The sequence below is a fragment of the Choloepus didactylus genome, chromosome 2 (genome assembly GCF_015220235.1).
Source record: "Choloepus didactylus isolate mChoDid1 chromosome 2, mChoDid1.pri, whole genome shotgun sequence".
Taxonomy (NCBI): Eukaryota; Metazoa; Chordata; class Mammalia; order Pilosa; family Megalonychidae; genus Choloepus; species Choloepus didactylus.
Genome location: NC_051308.1, coordinates 242,285,422 through 242,308,942, shown reverse-complemented (window position 1 = coordinate 242,308,942; position 23,521 = coordinate 242,285,422). Strand labels below are relative to the sequence as shown.

At 57.2% G+C, this 23,521-nt stretch overlaps 1 protein-coding gene across 5 annotated transcripts in view; it reads left to right on the top strand.

The window, feature by feature from the left end:
* Positions 1 to 23,521, top strand: part of CAMTA1 (calmodulin binding transcription activator 1) — a 955,716-nt gene that overhangs the window by 668,157 nt on the left and 264,038 nt on the right. For all 5 annotated transcript variants that reach the window (XM_037828625.1, XM_037828627.1, XM_037828624.1 and 2 more), the window contains one exon: positions 16,906 to 16,977. In XM_037828625.1, the coding sequence (XP_037684553.1) occupies positions 16,906 to 16,977 (72 nt within the window). The remainder of the gene's footprint in view (positions 1 to 16,905; positions 16,978 to 23,521) is intronic.

Sequence of the window (23,521 nt, the reverse complement as noted above, 5' to 3'; positions counted from 1 at the left end):
GGCCACACACATGGCAAATGCCTCTGGGCCACAGAAGCAAAGTGTTTCCCAAAACCAACGGTCACCTGTTGTGAATATTGACACCCGTGTGGCCTTTCTGGACACCCTTGGGTGGGCACTGGGCTGGCGCCCAGGGCACTGCTGGAAGCCACCGCTGGGGTGGAAAGATGGTGGGTTGTCAAGTTTTTAAAGAAAGCAGCCAGACGCTCTCACAGTGGGGGGTGGGGGGAGGTGGGCTGGATCTCTGGGCAAGCCACGGGTCTGAGGAAGACGCAGTGTCTTGGTCTCCCAGCGGCTTTGGCAAGGGCCATCGGATGGCTTGGCTTAACAGCAGGAATTCATTGGCTCACAGCTTCAGGGGCTGGACGGCTTGCTCCTCCCGGGGTCCGTAGCACTCTGGCTGGCCGGCAGTCCTTGGGTTCCTTGGCTTTCCTGTCTCATGGTGATGTCCTCTCCTTTCTCTTCCGGGTTCCCCTGACTTCCAGCTCTGGTTCCTCCCTACAGTTTTTTTCTATAAGGACCCCAGGAGTAGGATTAAGGCTCACCAACATTCAGTTGGCTAACTTTAGCTAAAAATAACATCTTCAAAAGGTCCTGTTTACAATCGGTTCACACCCACGGGGATGAATGAAGGTCAAGAGCAGGCATTTTTCTGGGCTACGTAAGTCAATCGGTGCAGAACCCAACCCCTGGCAGGGCTGAGCCAGGATTTCTGAACCTGAAGCTGCACCTGACAAGCGGCACAAGGGAGCACATGGGCGTTTTTCCAGGATGAGGTCCCTAATCTCAGGTGGGCAGAGTGGTGATGGGCCACTGGGCCGGGCAGCCACCCACGACCCTGACCCAGGCCCCTCATCCCCACCAGCCTCTGTTTCCTCGCCAAGAAAATGGGAACAGGTGATCTTCTTGTCATCTCTTCCCCCCAAAGCGGCTCCTGGGTGAGAATGGTGTTGGCACCTTCGTCTGCAATGGGAGGAGATGGCTTTGGGGTAAGATGGAGCCGTGGGTCTGGGTTCGAGTTCTGGCCCTGCCATTGGCAGCTGGTGGCCCCGAGCAAGTCACACTCCCCATAAGGACCAGTATCCTCCTTGGGGAGAAGGGGCAGCAGGATGCCTGGGGACCAGCCAGAGGTCAGCCCTGGGCTTGAAACCGGTGAACTGGAGCAAAGCTTGGGCCTCTCCACAGCCTGCTCTGCAAAGTGTGAGTGAGAACCCCCTCCTGGAACGGTCCTTTTGAGGACAAAGATGGAAAATGCATGCTAAGGAGCCAATCTAGTGGGCATTTCATCAGGCAGTGGTGGCCTCATGCCGGGGGTTTCTGCTGTCAGTGGCAGCCAGGGCGAGCGCCAGCCCTGGCGGGAGGAGGAGCCGCTCCGGGCCTTGTCAGATGTGGGGTTGCAGACAGGTGGGATTGAATTACCCACAAGTGCCCGTGGCCACCAGCCCCAGCCCTTTGCCATTCCGCCTGCACAATTCAATGCCAGCCACCCACGCGGCTTAGCAGCATGTCGGATTCCGCCGAGCCATATTTTAAAGCTGCCGAATAGTTGCAGGCAACGGAAAACCTGTTTCTTTCCCATTTTATACATCCAGGAAATTTGTACCACATGTGGCCTGCATGTCATTATGCACTTTAAAATATTGCATTCTATCTTTCCAGAGCCTTCTGATCCGTCCCCAGGTAGACAAGATGGGGGCCACAGATAAGAGACCCTCCAACTGGGCCCAGTGAAGGCAGCTGATGTGGGGTGCCTGGGTCTTCTCACCCTCACCCTGGGGGGAGCCCTTCTTCCTGGAGGCTGCGGGACAATCTGGTATTTCCTGGGGGAGGTTGGCAAAGGTGCTGGGAGAAGCAGCTGTAATTACAGAGACCCAGGGCCTGCACTATTTTAATGGATGTACTAGCCACCGCTAGACTTAAGTGCATGGTGCTGGACTCAGACAGGGCTGGGTGCTGATCCATTAGACCGTGGAGCCAGTGCCCATCTCCTCCGGTCCACTTGCATTATGTTCTCATCTGCAGATTCCTTCTTTCACTAGGGAACAGCTCAGAACCCACCAGGAGGGCTTTGGAAAGCACATTTCCAGAGTTCCAGCCCCACCCGGGGCCAGCCTCGACCCCTCTCGCCCACGGGTGCCAGCGGACCACCCCTTACCGCCCAGGCACTGCACAAGGAGGGTCTTGACTCTGCCCCAGATGCGGAGACGAGCCGGGATCTGTTGTCACCCCTGGATGCTCAGACACCCCAGGCAGCCCTTCCACATCTATCCCTTGGCCCTGCCAGCCTTTCCAGCATTTCCAGAAAAGCCGGTGTGTGCAGTGTGCTGGCCGGGATTGGGGAGATGGAGGAGTGTGAGCCAGAGTTCCTTCAGAAGCATTTCCGGGGGAGGAAGACCCCCTGGCCTCGACAAGCCACCCCCGAGCGTGTTCCCTGCAGCAGCACTCTGCGGGGCCCGAGGGGCAAGGGTGCAGGCTGAGCTGCGGCCTGCAGAGCCCCACAGGGCCCCATCCCCAGCAGCCCACCCAGACTGCCCATCCCTGAGCTCACCTTGCTTGTGCTGAGCTGGTCCACCCGGCATGGGGTCATCAGGCCTTTCTCTGTGCCATGGTGACCTTGGGGTGGAGGCCATCAGAGGGGACATGGGGATGGAGCTGAGCCTCGGTGGGAAGACAGGACCCTCAGAACCAGATGTCCAGGGACTCCAGGAGGCAGGGCAGACCTGGCTCCCACATTGAAATTTGGCCACCAGGCCCCTCGGGTGCACAAGGCTGGGCCAGCTTCTCCAGGGGTGGACGGAGGTGGCCTCTTCCCCTTGCTTGGGCCGGAGCCACAGTTTCTCCACAAGGTCCAAGAAACTTTCTCGAATAACCTTCCAGCCGGCCAACCCGATGCTGGGCCCCATGCTCACGGGCCTGAGATCAGCACCTGCCCCTGTCTGAGCCCACCTGAGGCCTCAGAGCTGCAGCTGAGAAGGTGGGCCCGGAACATAGCGCAGGGCCAAGTTTCTGGCAACTCTGGGTAGCAGAGGCCCCTCGGGGCTGGCTCTTGTCCTGGCATGGAATGAGGGTTCCTGACCGTTAGGCAGCCTGCGGGTTCCCAGCCTGGGAAGGTTCTGAACGAGGAAGCCAGCTCGGGTGGATCGGGGCTTGGTCTCTCCTTCAGCACTTGGCTGAGCGAGCCACACAAAGTGACCGCTACCCTGGGCAGGTGCCTGCCCATCCCGGCACCCCCTCTCATCATCTGTAGCTCCAAGGCCTGGTGGTCTCCACCAGCCTGTCCCCGAGCCCAGATGCCTGGGTCTCTGTCCTGCAGGTGCCTGGAAGGGAATGTCCCTGCAGTAGGCCATTCCGGACCTTTCCATGAGGGGCAGGCAGTTCTTTCAGTAACTTAGGTACAGACTAAAACAGTTCTAGGCACTGTGCTGGGAGCTGGGGAACTAAGCGAGCACGCGTGCCCCCTGCCCACCCCAAGTCCTGGAGAGGAGGCAGTTAGGAGCCTTTCCAGGTGTCTGAGGGACACTGAGGGCCGGGTTAGGAGCAATCATCGGAGGCTTCCTGGAGGAAGTGACATTCATGCTGGGTTAGAGTGGATACAGCCCATCAGCTGCAGGTGGGGAGGGGGCTCCGGGCAGGAGGGGCCGTCGGGGAAGGCCTGGCAGGGAGAGCACCGCAATTCAAGGCACTGGAGTGGGAGCTGGCCGGGGGTCTCCTGTGCAGGAAGGCGGGTAGGGGTTGGGTGGCAGCCCACACCTGCGGCTGCACTCTGAATCCCAGGCTGACCCATGGGCTCCTCAGGGCAGGCAATGTCTTAAGAAGTGACCGTCAGACAGAAGAGGGGGCTTGGCTGCAGGGGGTGCAAGAAGCCCCTGACAGGGGGAGGAGAGAGCCTGGGGCAGGGGCACCCCGCAGAGTCAGAACACCCCGTGTGCGTCTGCTGGGGGTGGGATCTGTGCGGTAAAGGCTGATCTGGTTGGTCCCGAAGAGATCCAAGCAGATTCGAGCACGATTTGACTTTTACCGAAAGGAAAGGGTCTCTGGTGGGAGGAGGATTTCAAAGCTCACTGTCCCCGGGGGAATTTCCAACTTTTTCCGCTTTCCCATTTACACTCTGGCAGGGCTCTTGGAGGCCCTGGGCAGCAGCCGATGGTTTTTATATCAGCCCTGGCTCCAAAGAAAGGAAAGTGGGAGCAGAGGGCAGTGAGAGCCGTCCTGGGCATCTGGGCATTGGAGGGGACCACGGTTTAATCACTGGGATGGGGACAGGGTGTGGGCGTCCCTGGGAAAGGCACCCCCAGATCCCAGGAGGAACGTGCATGTGGTGAAGCTTGCAAAGTTGGTGTTTAGCAAAGACCTACTACTGTCAGCAGTTGAGGCATACTGTCATTTTTTTAATGTGTTTATTTTTGAAAGAACGTCAAACTTACAGGACGGTTGCAGGAGCTATATAAAACCAAATAGAGAACTCCAGTATACCTCCTAGCCAGATATTCAGATTTACCAACTTTTAACATTTTGCCACACTTGTCACATCATTCTAGCTCCCCATCTACTACCTGTCATCTCTCATCAATCCCTCTCTATCATATTTGTCTATTTTCTAAACATATGAGAGTAGGTTGCATACATCATGCTCCTTGAACACGTCCGTATATGTTTCCAACATTAACATATGCTTAATATTGTACCTACAGTAACATCCTGCCACTTAATCCCACAAACCCGCCAGATTGGAGTTACCTTCACACACCCCACCCCCTTCTACTAAAGAGGGAATTGAGATTCAAGGAGATCAGATCATGTGCCCCGATAATTAGGGCCATTAAGATGTGGAGGTGAGTTTCCAACCCACGTCAGGTTCCCAAGCCCACGCCTCCCGCCCCCATCCGCTGTTCCTCCCCCCAGGAAGGCCACCATCCCATACCCAGGATTGGATTTTCTCTGCCTGATCAGAAAGTTCCAAGAAGGGGCCTCTGCCCTCCACTGGCCCCACTGACCTCTCTCCCCCAGCAGCCCCCTATTCCGGTTCTGGATGGCAGTGCCCAGGCGGGGTTGAGGGCTCAGAGTGGCCCCTCAGGGCTTTTCCGATGGAGGCCGAGCTCCCAGAGCCCTGCGTTCAAAAGCAGGATGGCTCTGAGTTCAAGGTCACGCTGCCCTCTAAGTGCAGTCCTGCTTTCTGTGAAACCGCAGGTGCCTCTCTTCGTGGCAGGTGTTATTTAAGCCTCATTCGTAGTAGAGGTTGTCATTCCACTTTACAGATGAGGAAACCGAGGCGCCGAGAGTCTGAGAGCTTTAGCTGAGGTTCAGACGGCTGAGAAGTGCGGCCCGGAGCTGCTGGCAGAGAGCTGAGCTCAGGCACAGCAAGGCACCGGGTGCAGGGCCCGGCTCGGAGCAGGAGACCTGCAAACGGTTTAAGCACGTTTATTTTCAGGGGAAGGGGCGTTGCCGAGCAGTTTCCGGGCATGAGTCTTGCCACCGGTCCTTGGCGTCGCTCTTGGGTCATGTGGTGTGTGTGTGTGAGCCTGACGCCGGCTCCCAGCTTGCCCTCTGACGCTGGTGGGCTCTCCCCGGCTGCTCCCTTCCCAGGGGGGCCCTGCCCTGCTGCCCTTTCCCTTTTGTAGAGATGCTTTTTCGAGCTTGAGAAAAAATCGGGAAAAGGCCAATCCCCCTGTCCAGCCCATTAATTCTGCATGCTCGGGGCCGAATTAACCTTGGCAGGCCTTCGAGAGGAGAGAGTAATTCTAACCTTAAAAATCTGCTGATTAAAGCGGGTTTCAGGAATTCGATTTCGCTTAATGTCTTGGCAGGGAGCCAGCCTCGCATTAACATAACCACAGATTCAGGCCCGGCATCTCCTTCCACCTCCCCCATGGCCCGTTGTAACTCAGAATTCCTCTCCCGGACCCTTCCCTGTGTGCAGCCGTGTGGGCTGATGGGCGTCGAGGGGCCCCGGCGGGTGTCCCGGCACCTCCTGGGACAGCACCGGGAGCTGGATTCCGCAGGCTCTGGAGTGAAGCAATAATTCCAGGCAGGAGCTCCGGGCAGCCTCGGCCCGCCTCTGTCCACCGGGCAGGAGCAAGAGCTGGGCGGCTGTCCAGGCAGCACTGTGCACGCCCCCCATCTAGAATGGCCTCTGGGGGCTTTAGGAACAGGCTCCCGGTGTCTACCACATCCCTCCGAGCCCCTGCCCCTGTGGGATAGGAGGCCGGGGTCCCGAGAGTGAGTAAGGACAAGGAGAAGGGCAGGCGGCCTGGGAACGCACCCCGAAAGCCTCCAGCACCGAGGGAAGGACACAGCCCCGGCCTCTTTCTGGTGGCTCCATTTCCCACCAGCAGATATGCCAGTTTAGGAAGGAGACCCCAGACCAAGAGCCCCCTATGGGCATCCATCCCACTCATCAGGGAATCCCTAGGGCTTAATGCAGGTGTTCCTGGAAAACGATGGAGCAGCTTTCTGTTAGGAACAGGTGGGGGGGAGGAGGGCCATCCCCAGCCATTCATACAAGACAGAGCCCACTTCCATGATGAGCTGTAGTCACTTGGCAGGGCTCCAAGGAACAGGGCTCAGCAATACAATTTGATGAGGAAAAGGAGATTTCATTTTATTTATTTATTATTTATGCCCCGTACTTTTAGGAAGTATTTGAGATATAACAGCACAGAGACATGGAAATGGGCTAAAAGAACAGGAACCTGAGGGTAGGACGGTAAACCAGGAGAAAGAAGTATCTCTATATACCTAGACATATACACCCACACTTAAGCATGGACAGGTGCATGTACCTATACATACATATCAGCTGAGGATACATCGGAGCTACCTGGCACACGAAGCGAGGAGCGTCCTCCTCGGGGCCGGGAGAACCAGGTACCAGGAGGGTTTCTGGCACCTGCCGGGCTGGAGGCGGAGGGGGCGGGACAGAGATGACCAGCACGGCAGGCAGCGGGCTGGGAGGATGGAGAGGAGTCCAGAAAACCCGGCTGAAGGTCCCAAGGGGGCAGGAAGGCAGGTGAGGGCGGCCAGGTGTCCAGACTTCACCCCAGGGCACCTCCCCTCTTCCTGGGAGTGGGAGCTGAGGGCCCTGGGTGCAGAGGAGACTACTGCTCCCCACCCACCCACCCTCCCTGTCTCTGGACTGAGATTCATGGCTTGGATCAGCTCGCTCTCTAAATCTCAATTTACCTGATTATCAACTTCTCACTATTATTCCATTTTATGCCCACTAATTTATTAATCCCGGAACCCCCCCAAAACAATAAAGCTGAAGCTCCAGGGATATTATTTATATCTTTAAACATGATTTTCATGCCTTTTTATCTAAAAATTCATTTAATTTTTATTGCCCTCCTCATTCATGTCGTCGTTAGCTGGTAGCCGGCTTTATTGGAACGTGTTTCTCCCCCAGCCTCTCAGCCTTTCCCCTTGGGGAGGAGCCCCGGGTAAGCTCCCGGCCCCCCAGGGGAGGCGCCAATGGAGACCAGGGCCTGGAGACCTTCTGCCCAGTGAAGGGGGTGGGGGCACCCCTGGAGGGCAGGGGCGTCGGGCTCTGGAGGGAGGGGGACCTGGGTTCAGATTCTGGCTCTAACACACCCCCATGACCCTGAACAAGGAATTCTGGTCTCTGAGCCTCAGTTTCCCCATCAGTAGACAGGAGTCCGACCATCCCTCCTTGGGGGATGGGGGTGAGGCTTTGGCAGATCTTCTCCTTCCCATCCTCCTGGGGCACCTACAGCACCAGCAGAGGGGACACTCAGCTAATTGGCTGAAAGGCTGATTGAACTGGACGGAAAGGCAGTGCCACTCTGTGCCAGGCCGAGGGGTAGCTGTTGTCCCAGGGAGAGTTGTTCCCCTGGCTCCTGGAGAAGCAATCTCGGGGAGCCTGCCCAGCCCTGCGGGGAGGAGCCACCCCGGAAACTCCAGTGCTCAGGGATTGTTCCCCGGGAGACTCTGGTCCCCTGGGGCATCCCTGAGCCTGCTCCACGGCCCATCGGCCTCCGGACCCCGCGGGCGTGCGGGATTAGGGGTGCCCAGACCAGCCTCCCAGCGTGACAAGGCCACAGGCTGCTATGGGAGAAGCTGCTCCAGATTGCCTATGGAGAGAGGGAGGCAGGGGCCCCGGTCAATGACAATCTAATATTCCAAATCTCTGCTGTCACCCAGCCCTGGAGGCCAAATCAGACTACAATCTATTTAGCTCAAACTAATTTTAAAGCAATTCACTATTTAACAAGTGCTGAGGCCCAGGGCTTTTGCAGGCAGCATGCAAATAGAATCATTTGATCTAATCTTAGATTAATTCTACCAAATCCTTAGGGTGGGACAGTCACGGGAGCAGCCCAGGAACTTCGCCCCTTTGTCTTTGCAGAAGGCAGGGTCTGCAGAAGGCCTGGCTTTCCTCCGCTGGCACTCTGGGGAGAGAGGAGTGCGGGCTCTGGTGTCAGGCAGGGCTGGGTGTGAATCCTGCTCTTCCTTGCCATGTGAGCTTAGAGAAATTGCTTCACCTCCGTAGGCCTCGGCCTTGCCAGCGGATCCGGGCAGGTGCAGGGCTGGCGTGCAGCTAGGGGGTGCAAGGCAAGACGAACTCTACGTTGCCCCACCTGGCCCCCACACAAGACCTTCCCGACCCCCTCCGGGATCTGTCTCGACTTGCAGGGTGCCCTGGGCAGTAGCCATGCTGCTGGGCCTATTTCTGTGCCTCGCCATTGCTGCCGCTGGTTTGGGGAGATCTGGAAGGTGCTGGAGGGTTTTACTCCCACCAGCTCTTTGAGAAGGCACCTGCTTCTGCCGGGGATGTCAAAACCCCAGCAGGAAAGGAGCGGCGTTTCAGCCCATCCCGGGACCTGCAGCTCTGGTCTTGGTAGCCCTTGGCTCTTCTGCCCACATGGCACCCTCGTTCGGCTCCCTCTAGGCCCTGAGAACCACGCAGGTGCCTTCCTGCCCCCCTGATTGTCCAAGGGCTGGGCTCGAGGCCAGGCCCAGTCCCTCCCCAGGACTTCACCCCGAGTCTGGAAGAGAGAAACATCCACAGCTAGAAGGATGTTGGTTTGCTGCCTGCCATAGAGAGCCCTGTGGTTAGTAGGGGAGACAGAAGCATAAGGAAGACATTCAGAAATGAGGAATCAGAGACGGAGAGAGAGGACAAAGAGGGGAAAGAAAGATGGTGAGGTCAGACCTGAAGTTCCTGTCCTGCCACTGCGCTTCTTCCTTCAATCCCCAGAGCCCCCCCAGTGTCCTTCGGGGAATCGCTTCTTCGATGTGGAATGTCTGGAGCAGCGGAGAAGGACAGAACCCTAAAAATCCCAGGGCCTTGGCTTCAAATGCAAGGCCATCTGCCAAGCGCCCTTCCTGGGTCCCTTGGGGACTCTCAGAGCCACCTGGGCTGGTGGCCTCAGCCACCCATCTTCATCCTGCCTGGAGAATTCAGAGGCAGCAGATGGAAAGGCTGGGAAGGGGCTTCAGATCCTGGCTTTGCTTAAAAGACCCTTTCTGTCACCTGGCCCGGCCTCTTCCACCCGTAGGCCCCCTAGCCAACTCCTACACACTTCTTGTCTCGGCTGAAAATGTCACTTTCTCTTGGGTGAATTCCTGACCTTCAGCGTGAAAACTGGGCTCTCCCCTCCTCTGGGCTCTTTGTGCTCAGAGTCAGGGCTGTTTTGGTTTGGTTTGGTTGCTTGCTTGGCTCTCTCTCTCCCATGGGACTGGGGGATCCCTGAGGGCCGGTCCTCGGGCTTGGTCTCCTCCATGCACCTTCCCCTAACGCAGGGCGGGCACAGAGCAGACAACAGCAAAAACCTGTTAACCGGAAATCCACTCAGCCTCCTGGTACCGCTGAGCCAAGGCCAGCCCCGCCGGGGGTGCCCCCTCCTTGGAGGGCAGGGGTCCCCTCCCTCTGAGCCCCGGACTGGCTCTCCCCTGCCCCGCTCGGAGCTCTGCCGAATGATCCCCTTCTCCTCCATGGCTTCAGGGCCAGATTAAAACACTCACCTTCTAGGTGGCTTTTCCTTGCCCTTTTATTATCATTTCTTCCAACACCTTTACACCCGTGACGCATTTTTAAAACTATTCATCTTTGTCATCTGTGTGTCAGATACAAGTGTGTGAGATAAACCAGACGTCTAAAACTTTTTCTTCACTCTGATTGCCTTTGTGTAGACAGTCACCTCCCCAGAGGGAGGAGGGCGGGTCCCGGCAGAGGCCCCGGGAGCAGGTGGCCCCGTTGCGGGGGCTGCAGCAGGGATGTTTGCAAGGAAGCACAGGGACCTCATAAAAGAGGATTATAGATAGAGATTTGCTGGTAAACATCCTTACCTCAGGACATGGCAGACATCATCCCCGATTTAGAGAAGGTGCTAGAGAGGGGAGGGGGAGGGGAACTGGAAGGCTTTATCTGTCATAGTCTTGGGGTGTGGTCATTTACTGATTGATTCAAGCTGACCCAGGTACCAACCTTCAAACACAGCAACTCCCAAAAGTGGTGCCCCAAAAGTTTCCACCTCCAGGAGTCCTCTTCCCCCCAACCCTTGGCTTCCCCAAGCCTTGACCCCTGACATCTCAAGCATCAACAGTCGTGGCCGCACATCTCTGAACTGGATGCCCACTCAAGCTCTGGGGAGCAACGGTGTCCCATAGAACTTTCTGTGGTGGTGGGATGTTCTGTGCTTTCCAACACAGCAGCCACTAGCCACGTGTGTCTGTTGAACACTGAAAATGTGGCTGGTGGGGCCGAGGAACTGAATTTCTATTGTGTTCAATTTTACTTCATTTCACTTTGAAATTGGGTGGTAGCCACATGTGGCTGGTGGCTTCCATAGACCGGGTAAGCCATGCTGGGGGCTATTTTCCAACAATCCGGGGAGGAAGATGCTGGGCAGGCACTTTCCCGGAGGGCAAAGTCGACAGTCAGGCATTGGCTTTTAGAGGTGTCTTGCCTCCTGTGGGGGGCCCCAGGACACAGAATGAAAGGATCTTCCCCAGAGGAGGACCCCTGAAAGAGGCAAAGACTCTGGGGGTGCTCCGATCCTCCAAGGAGAAGGGGAGCTTTCAGCTCCCCACGCCTCATCTCATTTAATTCTACTTAATTAATAAAATGAAGGTCCTTCATGGGCAGAGAAGCTGTGCTTCCATTGGGTGCCCACCAGGTGCCCAGGAGTCCATCAGGCACACACCCTGCCCTCAGGTTAAATGTCCACTCTGTTTCCGTCTATTACATTCTTCCAGGCCTGTACAGCCTTCCCTCGCCCCTGCTTGTGTCCGTGCATCAGGTGGAAATCCACCAGCGTTCATGCTTCGTGAAAACCACCGTGCAGAAGGCAGAAGGGGATTGTGTAATTCACGCTTTCCCCAATCTGATAGGAAGGGGCAGGCACACTATGGCCCATGGGTGACACCCAGTCCACCAGCTCCTCTTGCCCGGCCTCTGAGCTGAGAATGGTCTTTACATTGAAATGGTTGAAAAAAATCAAAGAAAAAAGTCACATCCATGACATGTGAAAATTGTATGACATTCAAATGTCAGCGTCCATAAATGAAATTGTGCTGGATGCAGCTACACCCGTCTGTTTACATTGTGTCTCTGGCTGCTTTTGCAGAGTTGAGTAGTTGACTCACAAGTCCTAAAATATTTACTCTCCCGCCCTTTGCAGAAAGTCTGCCCACCCCTGTGATAGGCGAGGCAGGATTTCGGGCACAAAGTCAAGGACAGTGACGCGTCGATGATGCCCGAAGGCTAAAGGCACAGCCTCGGGGTGCCCCTTGAGACCTGGTCCTGAGGGTCACTCCCAGGGACTCCTCTGGTGAGGCTGGGTCAGGGGAGGCTTCCTGGAGGAGCTGGGACCCGAGACGGACTCGGGCTGAGTCGGGGGAGACGAGCACATTCGGGGCACGGCACAGGCCGAGGGAAAGCGAGGCGTGTGGGTGGCACAGGCCTGCCTGGGGACCGTGAGCCAGCCGTTGTCTGGGGCAGAAATAGAAGCCGGGAGGATGTTAGGAGGGCTGAGCCTGTGACCGAGCTGCGGAATCTGCTAGACTCTGCTCTGCTTGGGCTGCATTCCCTAATCCGTGCCCGGCTCAGGTTGCCTTTAAAGGTTGCTGGGTCCCCTTGCGGGAAGCTGGGGGTGGAAGGAAGGAGCTGGAGTGGTGTGTGTGCGCGCGCGCGCGTGTGTGTGTGTGTGTGTGTGTGTGTGACAGAGAGAATCAGCCATGTCAGACAGGCTGATCGAGAGCTGGGCAGGAAGGGACAGCACCCCACTGAACCCCAATATCCCAACCAGTAAAGTGTCACTCGCCCTGTGAGGTGCTTCCTTCTTTGGCTCACCGCGGCCATAGCTGTCGAGCCCTGACGGACCCTCTGTGGCACACAGGGTTCCCCCCAGCTGAATCCATTGTGGGGCAGTTCTAAGGGTTTCCCCCACTCTGTTGGAGGAGATTTGCACTGATACTTCCTCCGGAAATGTCATGTTCTTTGTGTGAAGCATTTACTTTGAACTGAAGGAACTCTCATGTGCTGTTGGCTTCCCTGTAATTTTATCTTTCCTTTTTACTTTAAAAAAAAAAAAAAAAAAGCCCCCATGGTATCATAAAATGCAATTCTGCGTATTTAAGAAAAAATTCTTTCTTGTGCGATTGTCATGTTGAGGGAAGCTGTCAGGCCTTAATTCCCCAGATGTAACTAATTTGAAGGTTGCTTTCATCTGCCGGGTGAGGTGCTCCTGAGTTTCCTATAAATATCTAGTTGCTGTCTCTTTTTCTTTCTTTGTTCACACACGTGAAAGAGGGACAGCAGGGCAAACATTCCCGACACCCCCCCCACGTGTGCACACACGTACACACAGAGCTATATGCACCAGCCAGGGGCTCTGACTCAGCCTCCAACCTCGTTACAGCCCCCAGATGAAAAGCTCAACTTGGGGAGCCCCCAGAGGACACCTAGAGCCCAATCAAAAAAGCGCCAGGAGTTTGTACAACACAAATCACTGCAGACAAACTTGATTGCTTTTTTGATTAGTGGGTAAAGGGAATGGATTTGATACACTGCCTCGTGAAATATTGTACAATTAATCCCCAATTGGCTTGGTAATGACACTGTCATATGGCCTGGAAACTGGAGGAAAGACTGCAAAGAGGGGCCGGCCACAAAGGGAAACGGCAGGGAGCCCGGGATGGGGCAGGGCTGGGCAGTGGGTGGTTTGGGGTTGAGTGGTGAGTGAAAGGTGACAGGGACAGGGGCAGGCAGGCAGGGAACGCCAGGCTCTGGGAAGCCCTCTGCCTAGTCAGCCTGAAAAAGCTTGGGCCTGCCCAGTGAGGACAGCCCACTCCTGGCTATTGACCTTACCCATGACCTCCAACACCCTCCCTGTGCCCAGACCCAGCACATCTCTTTGTGCACATCCTGCATTCTGCTAGTTCTACATGGACATCTTACAGACTCACCAAATACAGATCTGACATTGGTCTCTCCTCCCTCCAGCTGACTGTACCCCCAAGTCCCCCATCCCAGTGAGTGAGACCATCCTGTGCCCATTTGGGAAAGCTGGGCACCATCCTGAATCCTGGGAAACGTGTCTGTTTCTCTCCATCCTCACCGCTCCCTCCTGCCATCACCCGGCCCCAGCACGCCTCCCCAACTCACAAGAACACCCCAGACTGGCCTCTGGCCTCGGGGCCTCCAGCCTTCCCAGCCCCCTGCCCAGTGGCTGCACTGCCCCGTGGAGTGAACTTTCCAAATGCAGACCTGACCCCCATGCTTTCCTGCTGGTGGAAGCGCTCTCCTTCCCCAGCTCTTCCCTTGGCCAACGTCCACTCGTCCTCAGAGCCAGCGCTGAGGCACCCACATCCCACCCAGCCAGGCTGGACCCAGCCTACGCTGCACACACATATCGCCTCTCACGCTCACTCCTGGTCACCCGGGGAGAACGAGCTGGGGTGAGAACCGTTTTACAGACAAGGACGCTCCCAGCTGGCGGGTGGCAGAACTGACGTCCGAGCCCAGTCTCCCGCCTCGAGCAGGATTCCAGCACATTGGCGACTCCAGCTCCATCAAAGCGGATCACTACAAGCCTCCTTCTCCACACTGGCAGCGAGCCAGCTTCCCGATACAAGTCTGTTTCCATTGAAACTAGAGCTTAACCCTTGACACACAAAGTTTTGAGTAGATTTTCAATAAAGTTTTCTAATATGTATTGGAAACTCATGCCTTCACAGTGCCATAGCAAAATTTAAATAGGTACAGTCTGAAGGCCCCTTCCTGGCTAGGCTGTAGGGACCTGTGTTCCGGGGCTGCCAGGCTGGGAGAACTGTCGCCGTCTCCACTCAAAAGGGTCTGAGGCCCCCGCCCTCCAGATGCCCCCAATCTGGGAAAGACAGATCCGTAAAGAACCATCAGGAGACCCACGTGCCGAGTCAACACTGGAAGCGGTCAGACGCCCCAGCCTTTTGCGTTCCCAGGGTGCCCTATGTGGCTCTGTGCTCTCCCTTGATGCCTCTGGGCAGCGCTTGCTTTGGCCAGGATCCACCTCTCCATCCCTGCCCTTCTCTCCCCTTCCCAAGATCTCATCTGATGAGACCAGAGACATCAAAGAGAACCCCAGGGATTAGAGTAAGACCTAAAAATAGAGTAAGTAGGTTCTGAGCGAGCCCCAAGGGCTCCTCTGATTAAAATGCATGAGCCCTGATATAGAAACTGTGATTTTTCTTTGCAACTTCATTTGGCCTCTCGGTGGTCCTGGGCAGTTCTGGAAGGGGAGGTCGTCGGCGGGAGAGGGGTTGGGATGGTTCAGGTGAGATGAGAGCAGGCCCCGTGCTTTCTTCCCCCGTGTCGTCCCGAAGGGTGGACACACAGCAGGAGGTTGGCACATTCGTTCTCCTTGGCTCCTGGACATGTGGTTCAGTGATGCTGTACCCAGGCAGGCCGGCAATGACTCGAAAGGGAACAATGTTGCAACCCAGCCACATGCTTTCCAAGTCCAGGAAAAAAGCAGAGGAGGAAGAGAGAGAAGGGTACAGGGAGGAGGTCGTTGCAAATGCTATGAAGATTTAATATAAACAGTGGGAAGGAGCAGATGCAATGCCTTTTATTTCAAAGGGATGTGAGACACTTCTTCTCTCAAGAATTTATGTCTCCCTATATTTGGCTCATTGCATGAGTAAAAGTAATGAAATTGCCAATGAGAATTTGCAAATTCCAAAGGAAAAGAGCTGATTAAAGTTGCAGATGGGTTGCTCATTCATCGCAACCCAACATTTAAAGAAAATGTCCCAACCCGAGGTGCTCTGGCAAGGAGTGAGTTATCAAAAAACGCAGTGTATTGAAAACCAGAAAAGTCAGGAAAGAATATTGCCTTCTTAATAATAAATACATTTCGCAGGCAAGAATTGCAAGGGAATCGTTTAAATTAATTTCCGCTTTGTTTGTTTGGTTTGTACAGGGTTTAAATCCCAGCTGACAGCAATCTGTAGAAGTTCTAACATATTGGAAATCTGATTTTCTTGCAGCCAGAATCCCACAGTCCAAAATGATTTCTCTTTCAACCTGCTTAATCAGAAAGACAGGCTCAAATGGGTTCCTAGTCTAACCAACTTGCAGTCAGTCTTTTGGGGGGTGTAAATAACATCTAAAGAAAACTTCAAATCCAGAGCTGTTGGCCATTTCTCTCTGGAGTGTGGGGGGTGGGAGGGGGTGTGGATGGGGGCCACAGGGAGATGAAAATAATAAGAGGTGAATGTGACAGTCTTTCAAACTCGGGGTCCTGCAAGGCTTTGTGGGCTCTGTCTTCACTCTCTGCCCCACCTCCTTCTGGAACTTTCGCACTGGGAAGGCTGGGGAACTCCGAAGGGGATGGGAGAGAGATTGTAAGCGGAGGCTCCAAAAGGAAAGCCTCCCACCCCAGATTTGACCTTGGCCCTGATCATTTGTTACCCCAAGATTTTCCTCTGCAAATTGATTCTCCACCTATGGGGGGGCCCTCCCTCCTGCTCGGACTCCCCAAGATTGATTGTGAGAGGGGCCTGTTGATTGTTCTTCTCATTAGACCCCTTTGCCCCATCTCTGCCAGTAAGCCCAATGTGCAGGGTCCATGTCTCTGTGCACAGGCCACCCCGAGGTGCCCCCCAAGCGAGCTGGCCCTGAGCCATCCCACCCGCCAGCTCCATCCACCTGGGATTCGGTGACAGGTGACTGTCCCTTCTCACAGTCCACCCCACACGCCGGTCCCAAATTTGAATTCCCACCTTATTCTCCAACCTGACTCTGTCTGACTTCTGGCTGTTTTTTAAAGCCAGATTCACCTGCCAAAAAATGCAGATTTATTCATTTAAAGAAAAACAACAAATATACAAATAAACAAACTATATATATATATACATATATATTTTTTTAAGTGGGGATGTGCAAAAGACTCCGGAGGTAAATCCTATGAAGTGCACCCACCCAGTCCCCAGCAGTATTTGCAGTCCCGTCAGCCAGGGGCTGCCTTGCCCAGCCTGGTTTTCCTTTGCTGGGGAAGGTCTGGATGTGTTTGAGTGTATTTTTATCAATTCCATAACCCCACAGTCTTCCCCTGTGCCTTAACCCACACCCTCTGAATTAACTTCAGAGTAACTTCAAGCCCCTTAAATTATCGGCAACATGTATACATGTGTGCATTTTCCCGGCCCTTGGCTTTCACCGACGCTCAGCCGTCCCAGTGGCCCGAGGAAGGCTGTACACTGCGTCTGCCTCCCTGGCATGCATCTTGGATGCCCTCCCAGAGCCTTCGTCTCGGCCCTGGAGCTGGACGCAGAGGGGCCCCTCCGTCTCCCTGGGGCTCGTGGCAATGCCTGTGGCCCCTTCTTGCGCCTTCTCTGTTGCGCTGTCTTCCTTCCTTCCTTCCTTCCCTCTTTCCAACTGAATTCTCGTTTTTCCTCTCTCCCTAGTGCTTGTACGGCTGCTATGTCCATTCCTCCATCATCCCCACCTTCCACCGGAGGTGCTACTGGCTCCTTCAGGTAGGTGGCTGGGATTGGGTTCTCCTTGCGTCTCTGTGCTGGGCAGGGTCTGCGGAGGGCGCTGAGTGGGCCTGGGGCTCGTGCGAGTGGCCCGGCCCCGGCTGAGAGGCCCTGGTGAGCTTCCTGGAGGGCCGCCGGCTGGGTGGCACTGGCGCCGGCACGGTGGCTGCTCTCGGGTGTTGGGAGCCTCGTGGCGGGCCCGTCCTCGCCCACCTGATGAGGAATAGGCCCAGTAGGTGCTCGGAGCACCCGAGGGGCCCAGGTTTCCTTCTGAGGACAGTTGGAAAGAAGGCTGAGCTTCCTGCCCCCCGCAGTGAGAGCAACGCCTGTTGGTGGGAGCTGCAAATTCATTTTCTCTCATGCGGAGTTGGAAAATAGGCTTCCGGAGCATGCCCATTGTGGTCAGACAGATTGGCACGGTTGTTTGGAGAGGAGGAGCCTCTGGCTGGGCAGGAGGAGCTCCAGAATCAATGGGTGGTGTGTGCCCGGCAGCAGGATGGAGAAGGTGGTGGCCTGGGAGCCGCTCAGTGGCCACTCCTGTGCTGGGGAGGCCTGCCTGCCAGGTGGCCGGGCCGTGGTGTCTGTGCGCGGCCTGGTGCTTGCTGGGGAGGGTGTGTGTGGGGGGTGCGAGGCTCCCCGCCTCTGGCAGGTGGGTGTGTCCTGCCCAGCTGTCCTGCCTCGTTGTTCCCGTTGGATGCTGCCCCTGCGGGAACGGCCCCGTGAGATCAGGAAGGTCTGAGGGATCAGTCGTCAGGCTGGACATGGGTCCTGTTCAAAGCTTGTCCTCCAAGCTACAGCTGCTCTTTGTGGGACCCCTCTCGGTGGGTTTGGCACCATCACCCCAAGTTCCTCCTGTTAGGTTCGGAGCCACTCAAGAATCCACACGATGCAGCGAGTCAAAGTTTACGTATAAAGTTTAAGATTTATTAGAGGAAGAAAGCAGGTGGGAGCCAGCAGAAAAGAAGAAAAAGATGATGGCTCCCGCTCTCTATCTGAGAGCAACATTTTTTAACGAAAAAAGGAACCCACGCTGGGTAGGGTGTCCGCTGTGATGTTCTGTGCCTCGATTGGGTAAGTGCCTATCTAGTTTTGGGCTGATTGGTTGGTAGAATTCTGAGACAATATTCTTTTTAGGAAAGCAGCTGCGTTATCTAAGTGGGGAGAGCAGGCCTTTTGGGTTGTTTATTTTATGGGCATCTCTGACCTCGCCTTGCCCGCCTTTGAGGGGCCACTGTGGCTGGAACAGCCTTGAACAGCTTTGAACAGCCTCATTCTTTAGTTTATGGGGCACCTGTTTGCTTGTGAGATAAGCTGTGGGGCCCCTGAGTTAGAAATTCCTTCTACATGTTGGTTTCTTCTTCTGGGATCTAACACCTCCCACTGCCACTACCAGGGAGTCACTGCCTCTGGCCTTTCCTGACAGGGTCCCGCTTGCCTCACCCACTATTGTCCAAGTCAGCCTTGGTGGCCTCGGTGGTTTGGGGATCCCTCTGAGCCGGGGCCCGTGGTTGGAGAGCCAGCCCCACACCGCCACGGCATGCGTTCAGAGGGAAGAGAGCTGTGGGGTGCCACGGAGCAGCCTCTGGTCCTGGCAGGGTGGCTTGGGAGGCACCCACGGTCCAGAGCCGCCTTGGGGTGGAGGCAGAGTCCCAGCCGGGACATGGCCCTCTGTCCATCGGCTCCACTCAGTCCCCAGCCTCCAGCCCTCTCCGTTCCCCCTCAGTTCCCAGAAATAATTGCCTGTGGTTCAGCAAGTTCATTAGCACACGGCGCTGGGACTGTCGGTGGAGGCGCTGATTTGCAGATGCCAGCTCCTGGCCCCTGCCCTGTCCTCGGTCTCCCCAGCTCTGTCTTGCAGGGAGCACCTGTCGGGGGAGCACCTGGTTCTCTAACTGCTCAGGCCTGCGTCCTTGTGAGGTGGAGGTTAGAGAGTTTGCAGGAGGGTCCAGGGCATTTTGTTAATAAGAACGGAACCAACGGCATTGCGTGATGGATCCAACGGTTTCTCCACCCGCCCACCCCAGCTGCAGGTGCAGAGTGGGGCCCCTTGTGCACAGAGTTCTGGAGGAGTCAGTGCTGTCCCTGTGTCCCCAGGTTAAACTCTGGCTGCCGCACAGCCCACAGCCCTTGCCACCTCGTTTCTGGTCCTCCTGAACTCTTGAGTCTGATTTGGGCTTTTTTCCTTTGCAGTTTTCCTGCCAACCAGCCGCAGCTCCCCCCCACACACACACACATACCCCTGTCATGCTCTCCCTCCAGCCCGGCCCCTCCGTTGCCCACCTGGGAGCAGCATCCCCAGAGCCTGGCTTCCTGCCAGCTTGCCCCTCTCCTGCAGCCCCAGCTGGCTCCCCTTCGCCGCAGCATCCCCTCCCCACCACCCGGGTCTCTGCCTGCCTCCCCTCATTCCGTCACGCTCTCTTGGCTTTTTAATTCCACTAAATTTGCTTTCCTGGAATCAGACACCACACCAGTGGGCAGCCACAAGTCTGAGCTCATTTCTTCCCAAACTGCTGTGGCCCTCGAGCCGGGACCCCCTTGGGTCCTTGGCCCCCGAGCTCCCCTCCCTCCGCTTCAGTTTCCTGGCTCCGTATGCAGGAGACATTCCGGGGTGATTCATGAGCATCTGGGTCTGTTCCCTTCCAGCTGGCAGGGAAGCCAGAGTCTCCCCAAAGGCCAGTATCACAGAAGCTGGTTTCTTCATGGCCAATTAGGGACCTCCTCATTTTCTCTCCGGAGTCCTGGGGGATTTGTCACCGCACCCCCTCTCCTTTGTGTCCTCAAGGATCGCTCAGGTTTCTGGGATCAGGAACAAAGCAGGGATGTACCCAGGTTAGGGAGGTAGGGCCAAAGCCATTAGCACCATGTTCGCTCGTAGAACTAAGGACACGGCAGCCGAGCCCAGGGCCACCGGGCCTGGAGCGAGTTACCATGCCAGGGTAGCGGTGGTGAGGCCGGGTTTACTTTCTTTGATATTGGGTAGGAAAGAAGCCGCGAGACACTGGCCCAGATGGACACTGACCCAAGTCCACCTCTGACACTGATCACCAAGAAGGGCCGGGCAGTGGGGAAGGTGTCGGGGCAGACGCAGCAGCGGCTGAGGAAAGGGGCAGCTTGGAGTCAGACCCGGCCCCGGAGAAGCCAGCCTGCTCCAGTGAGCACCAGCGGGCTGTTGGGGACAGGGGCAAGCGGAGGGCCACGTCCCCTCCCACGGCCACCACCCAGGGGTGCCTGAGAGAGGAAGGGGGCTGGAGGGAGGGAATGGAGCTTCCTCTCAGGAGCAGTCCTGCCCCCCAGCCGTCCCAGCTCAGCAGCCCTCTGCTCCCCAAGCCCGCGAGCTCACTCCTGTCCCCTGAAATCCTCACCGCTGCCCCTCCAGGGCGCCATGGCCACTGCAAGGCTGCCCCCAGGCCTGGCCGCTCTCCTGCCCAACTTTCCACAACCTGGGGGATAGACTTGCCCTCCTCTGTCCCACCCTGGGTGCCCCGCACGGAGCGTCAGCCACAACCACGTCAGGGAAGGAGCCGGCACGTGGGTTTCTGCTCAGCCCAGGACAGGGAGTGACAAGCACCTCGGGCCCCGGGACACGGAGGCCGGGGCTCAGGGGGCAGGACAAGGGCGCCGGGTTGACTTGTTCCTGAGAGCATCACCTCGTCTGGCTTTCGGGCGGCACTGCTCTCCCTCTTTCCTCTCCTCTCCCTTTTCCCTTCTCTCTTGGTTGCTGATAAATACTGTATTAGGATGTGAGCCAGGAGCCGGGAGGGGAAGCAGAGGCCTACAAAGGAAGGAGGGCACGGAAGCCCATTTAGCCCGAGGGTGCGTGACCAGTGGGCACCACGTGGGGCCACCGAGCAGCTCAGGGGTGCCCGAGGGTTGGTCCCTCCTGCCCAGGGTGGGTGCCCAAGGCCCCTGGCCTCGAAAGATACCTCGAGCTGAGGTTGTTTCTCCACTGGGCTGGAGCCTGGAGAGGGGACGGCAGCCCCAGGCCACCCGGCTGGCAGCTGTGGCCGAGCTGGATAAGGGCTCTGGTCCCTTCTTGCCCCTGTCCCGGCGGTCACTGCAGGTGCAGCCCCAGCAGGTGCCTGCCCCAGGGGGCGAGCCCGGCGGAAATGGCCCCTTCTGCCTCCCTCTCTCCTCTCCTGTTTGCTGGGTTCTAACAGTGACATGTGTGGGCAGCAAAGACCCAGGCCCCCCAGCCCTCCTCCTGTCCTCTTCTCTGGGCCCCCTGCCCCCATGTGCCACCTTGTGGGTGGTGGAATCCGCCCCCGTTTCAGACCAGCCTTCCCAGCAGATTTTTGTATGGTTCATTTGGAAACTATTTCTGCTTCTAATGAGTGTTTTTCTTTTTGCCCTTGTCTTCTCAAATGCTTAATGAATGTTTTCCGAGCGCCAGTGACGCAGGGGTGTGTCCCCACCTCCCTGCCACTGCTGTGTGGGGGGGCCTTTGGCTGCTGAGCCCAGTGCAGTGGGGGGAGCCCATGGGGTCTCCTTGCCGGTGCCTCCCGGCAGCCCACAGCGAGGCCGTGGGGCAGAGGGTGCTGCGGCTGTGGGAACGCAGGCCCTGCAGCTCTGGGAGACCCCAGGCCGGGGATGCTGGATCACTGAGTGTGGTGGGACTGCTGGGCGGAGCACTGGATCTGGAGTCCACAGGCCGGGGTCTGGTGCTGGCTGGACAGCCGCGAGGGTTGCTGGGGTCGTGGACTCCCAGCCAGGCAGTGCGCTTGGCTCTTCAGGTCAAGTGTGTGCACGGGCCTGAAGCTCCTAGCATGCCCCCACTTCACTGGTGAGGAGACTGAGGCCACCAAAGTCTCTCCATCATCCAGGGACATGGCTCCGAGTCTGAGCTCCCCTCGGTGTGCCTGGCTGCCTCCCTGGGTGCACCAGTACTGCCCCTTCTTAGATGGGGAGCTCGGGGCTGAGCGGTCGGGCCCCTCATCACAGGTCACACAGCCTGCACGGGAGAGCTGCTGGGCCTGCACCTCCTCACCTCGCTTCCTGCTCTGAGAGCCCCACTGCCCCCAGAAATATGGGTGCAGGCAGGAGTGCTCCCCCTCTGGAGGGGTGCAGCGAGGCCAGGGCCCATGGCATGGAGCAGCTGGCAGGAGCTGGGCCCAGAGGGGCCTCTGCACCCCAGGCTGCTGACTTTGGGGAGCCCCGGGGAAGGCACATCTCACTAAGGGGCCCCTGAGAAGCCCTCCACTTCTGGGAGTGGAGGGGGGCCTTTGCCACAGGCCTCAGCCGCCTTGCTGCTCGGGCAGAGCTCCAGGCTCACTCACAGGCCCCACCACGATACCCGTTTCCCCATCAGCCCCACGCGGCCCAGGCTTCCAGAATCCACTCTGCTGGGTCATGCCAAAGGCTGTGGCTGACATGAGTCCTTGTTGTGGTCATCTTCTGCCCAGCCCCCCACCCCACCCCCGTCCTGGAGCAGGCTTTCCTGACGTGGCAAAGGGCGCAGGAAGGGGCGCTGGACGCCCAGAGGGCATCGGTGGGGTGGACGCAGGCTGGTGGGCCCATCTGCCTGGGTGGGGTGCCCGGCCGGTGTTCCAGAAAATGTGGTTTCCTGACCTGAGCAGACGTCAGCATCTCTGGCAGGTGGGCCCATCAAGGGGGCACGGCTTGGTTTCCTGGGGCAGCTGAAACGAGGCACCAGCAACTGGGAGACTTCAGACAATGAAAGATCATTGTGTCCAGTCTGGAGGCCGGAGTCCTAAATCAGCAGGCTGGTTCCCCAGGGAGTCCCCTTGGAGCTCGCCACTTCCCTAAAACTGCGAAAGGGACGCCATTGGTTGCATCAGGACATTAGCCGCTATCTGGTCCAGCAAACTGGGGCCCCCCGTTTGGGATGGCGTCTGGACTTCAAACTCTTGGGGGTGGAGCTGTGGCACTGCTAGCCCCTTGACTTCTGGGTGGGTTACGTTGTCTCTGAGTCTCAGTATCCTTGTCAGTAAAATGGGAATAACATGGCATTGACTGCACAGGGCGGTGGTGGGGATTAACGATAAATTAAATATCGTGCATGTAGAGATGTAGCCCAGGCCCCGGTCCATGGCACGTGCTCTAGCAGGGTCGTGGGCGGCCCCAGGTGGATCTGTGAGGCAGCACCCCAGGGCCCCGAGAGAGCGTTCATGATCCCCTCTCCCCCACCCCCCACATCGCATCTCCCCTTTACCAGCCCCGCCGAGGTCGTGAGTCAGCCAAGACTTCCCTGGCCGGGTGATCGCTGCTGTCCCCTCGCCGTCCCCCTCTGCTCCTGGACGTGGAGGAGACACATCTGTGAGGAATAAATAACGGCAGCCCCTCTGTCGCTGGAAACGTCCCTCCCTGGACAGACTTGAAATCTGTTGGGAGAACGATCCGCTCTTTGGCAAACCAAGTGGGGTCCCCACCGTCCGCCTCCCCCCATCCGGAAGCGTGGCCCACCCAGGACCCTGCCCCTCTGCCCTCGGGGTTGATCAGCGGTGAGCTGGTCACCGGAGGGACGGGGGTCTGGCGGGGTGACCCCCTGCTGCCCCAGAGCGCACCCCCTTGCCCCCTGTCTTGCATC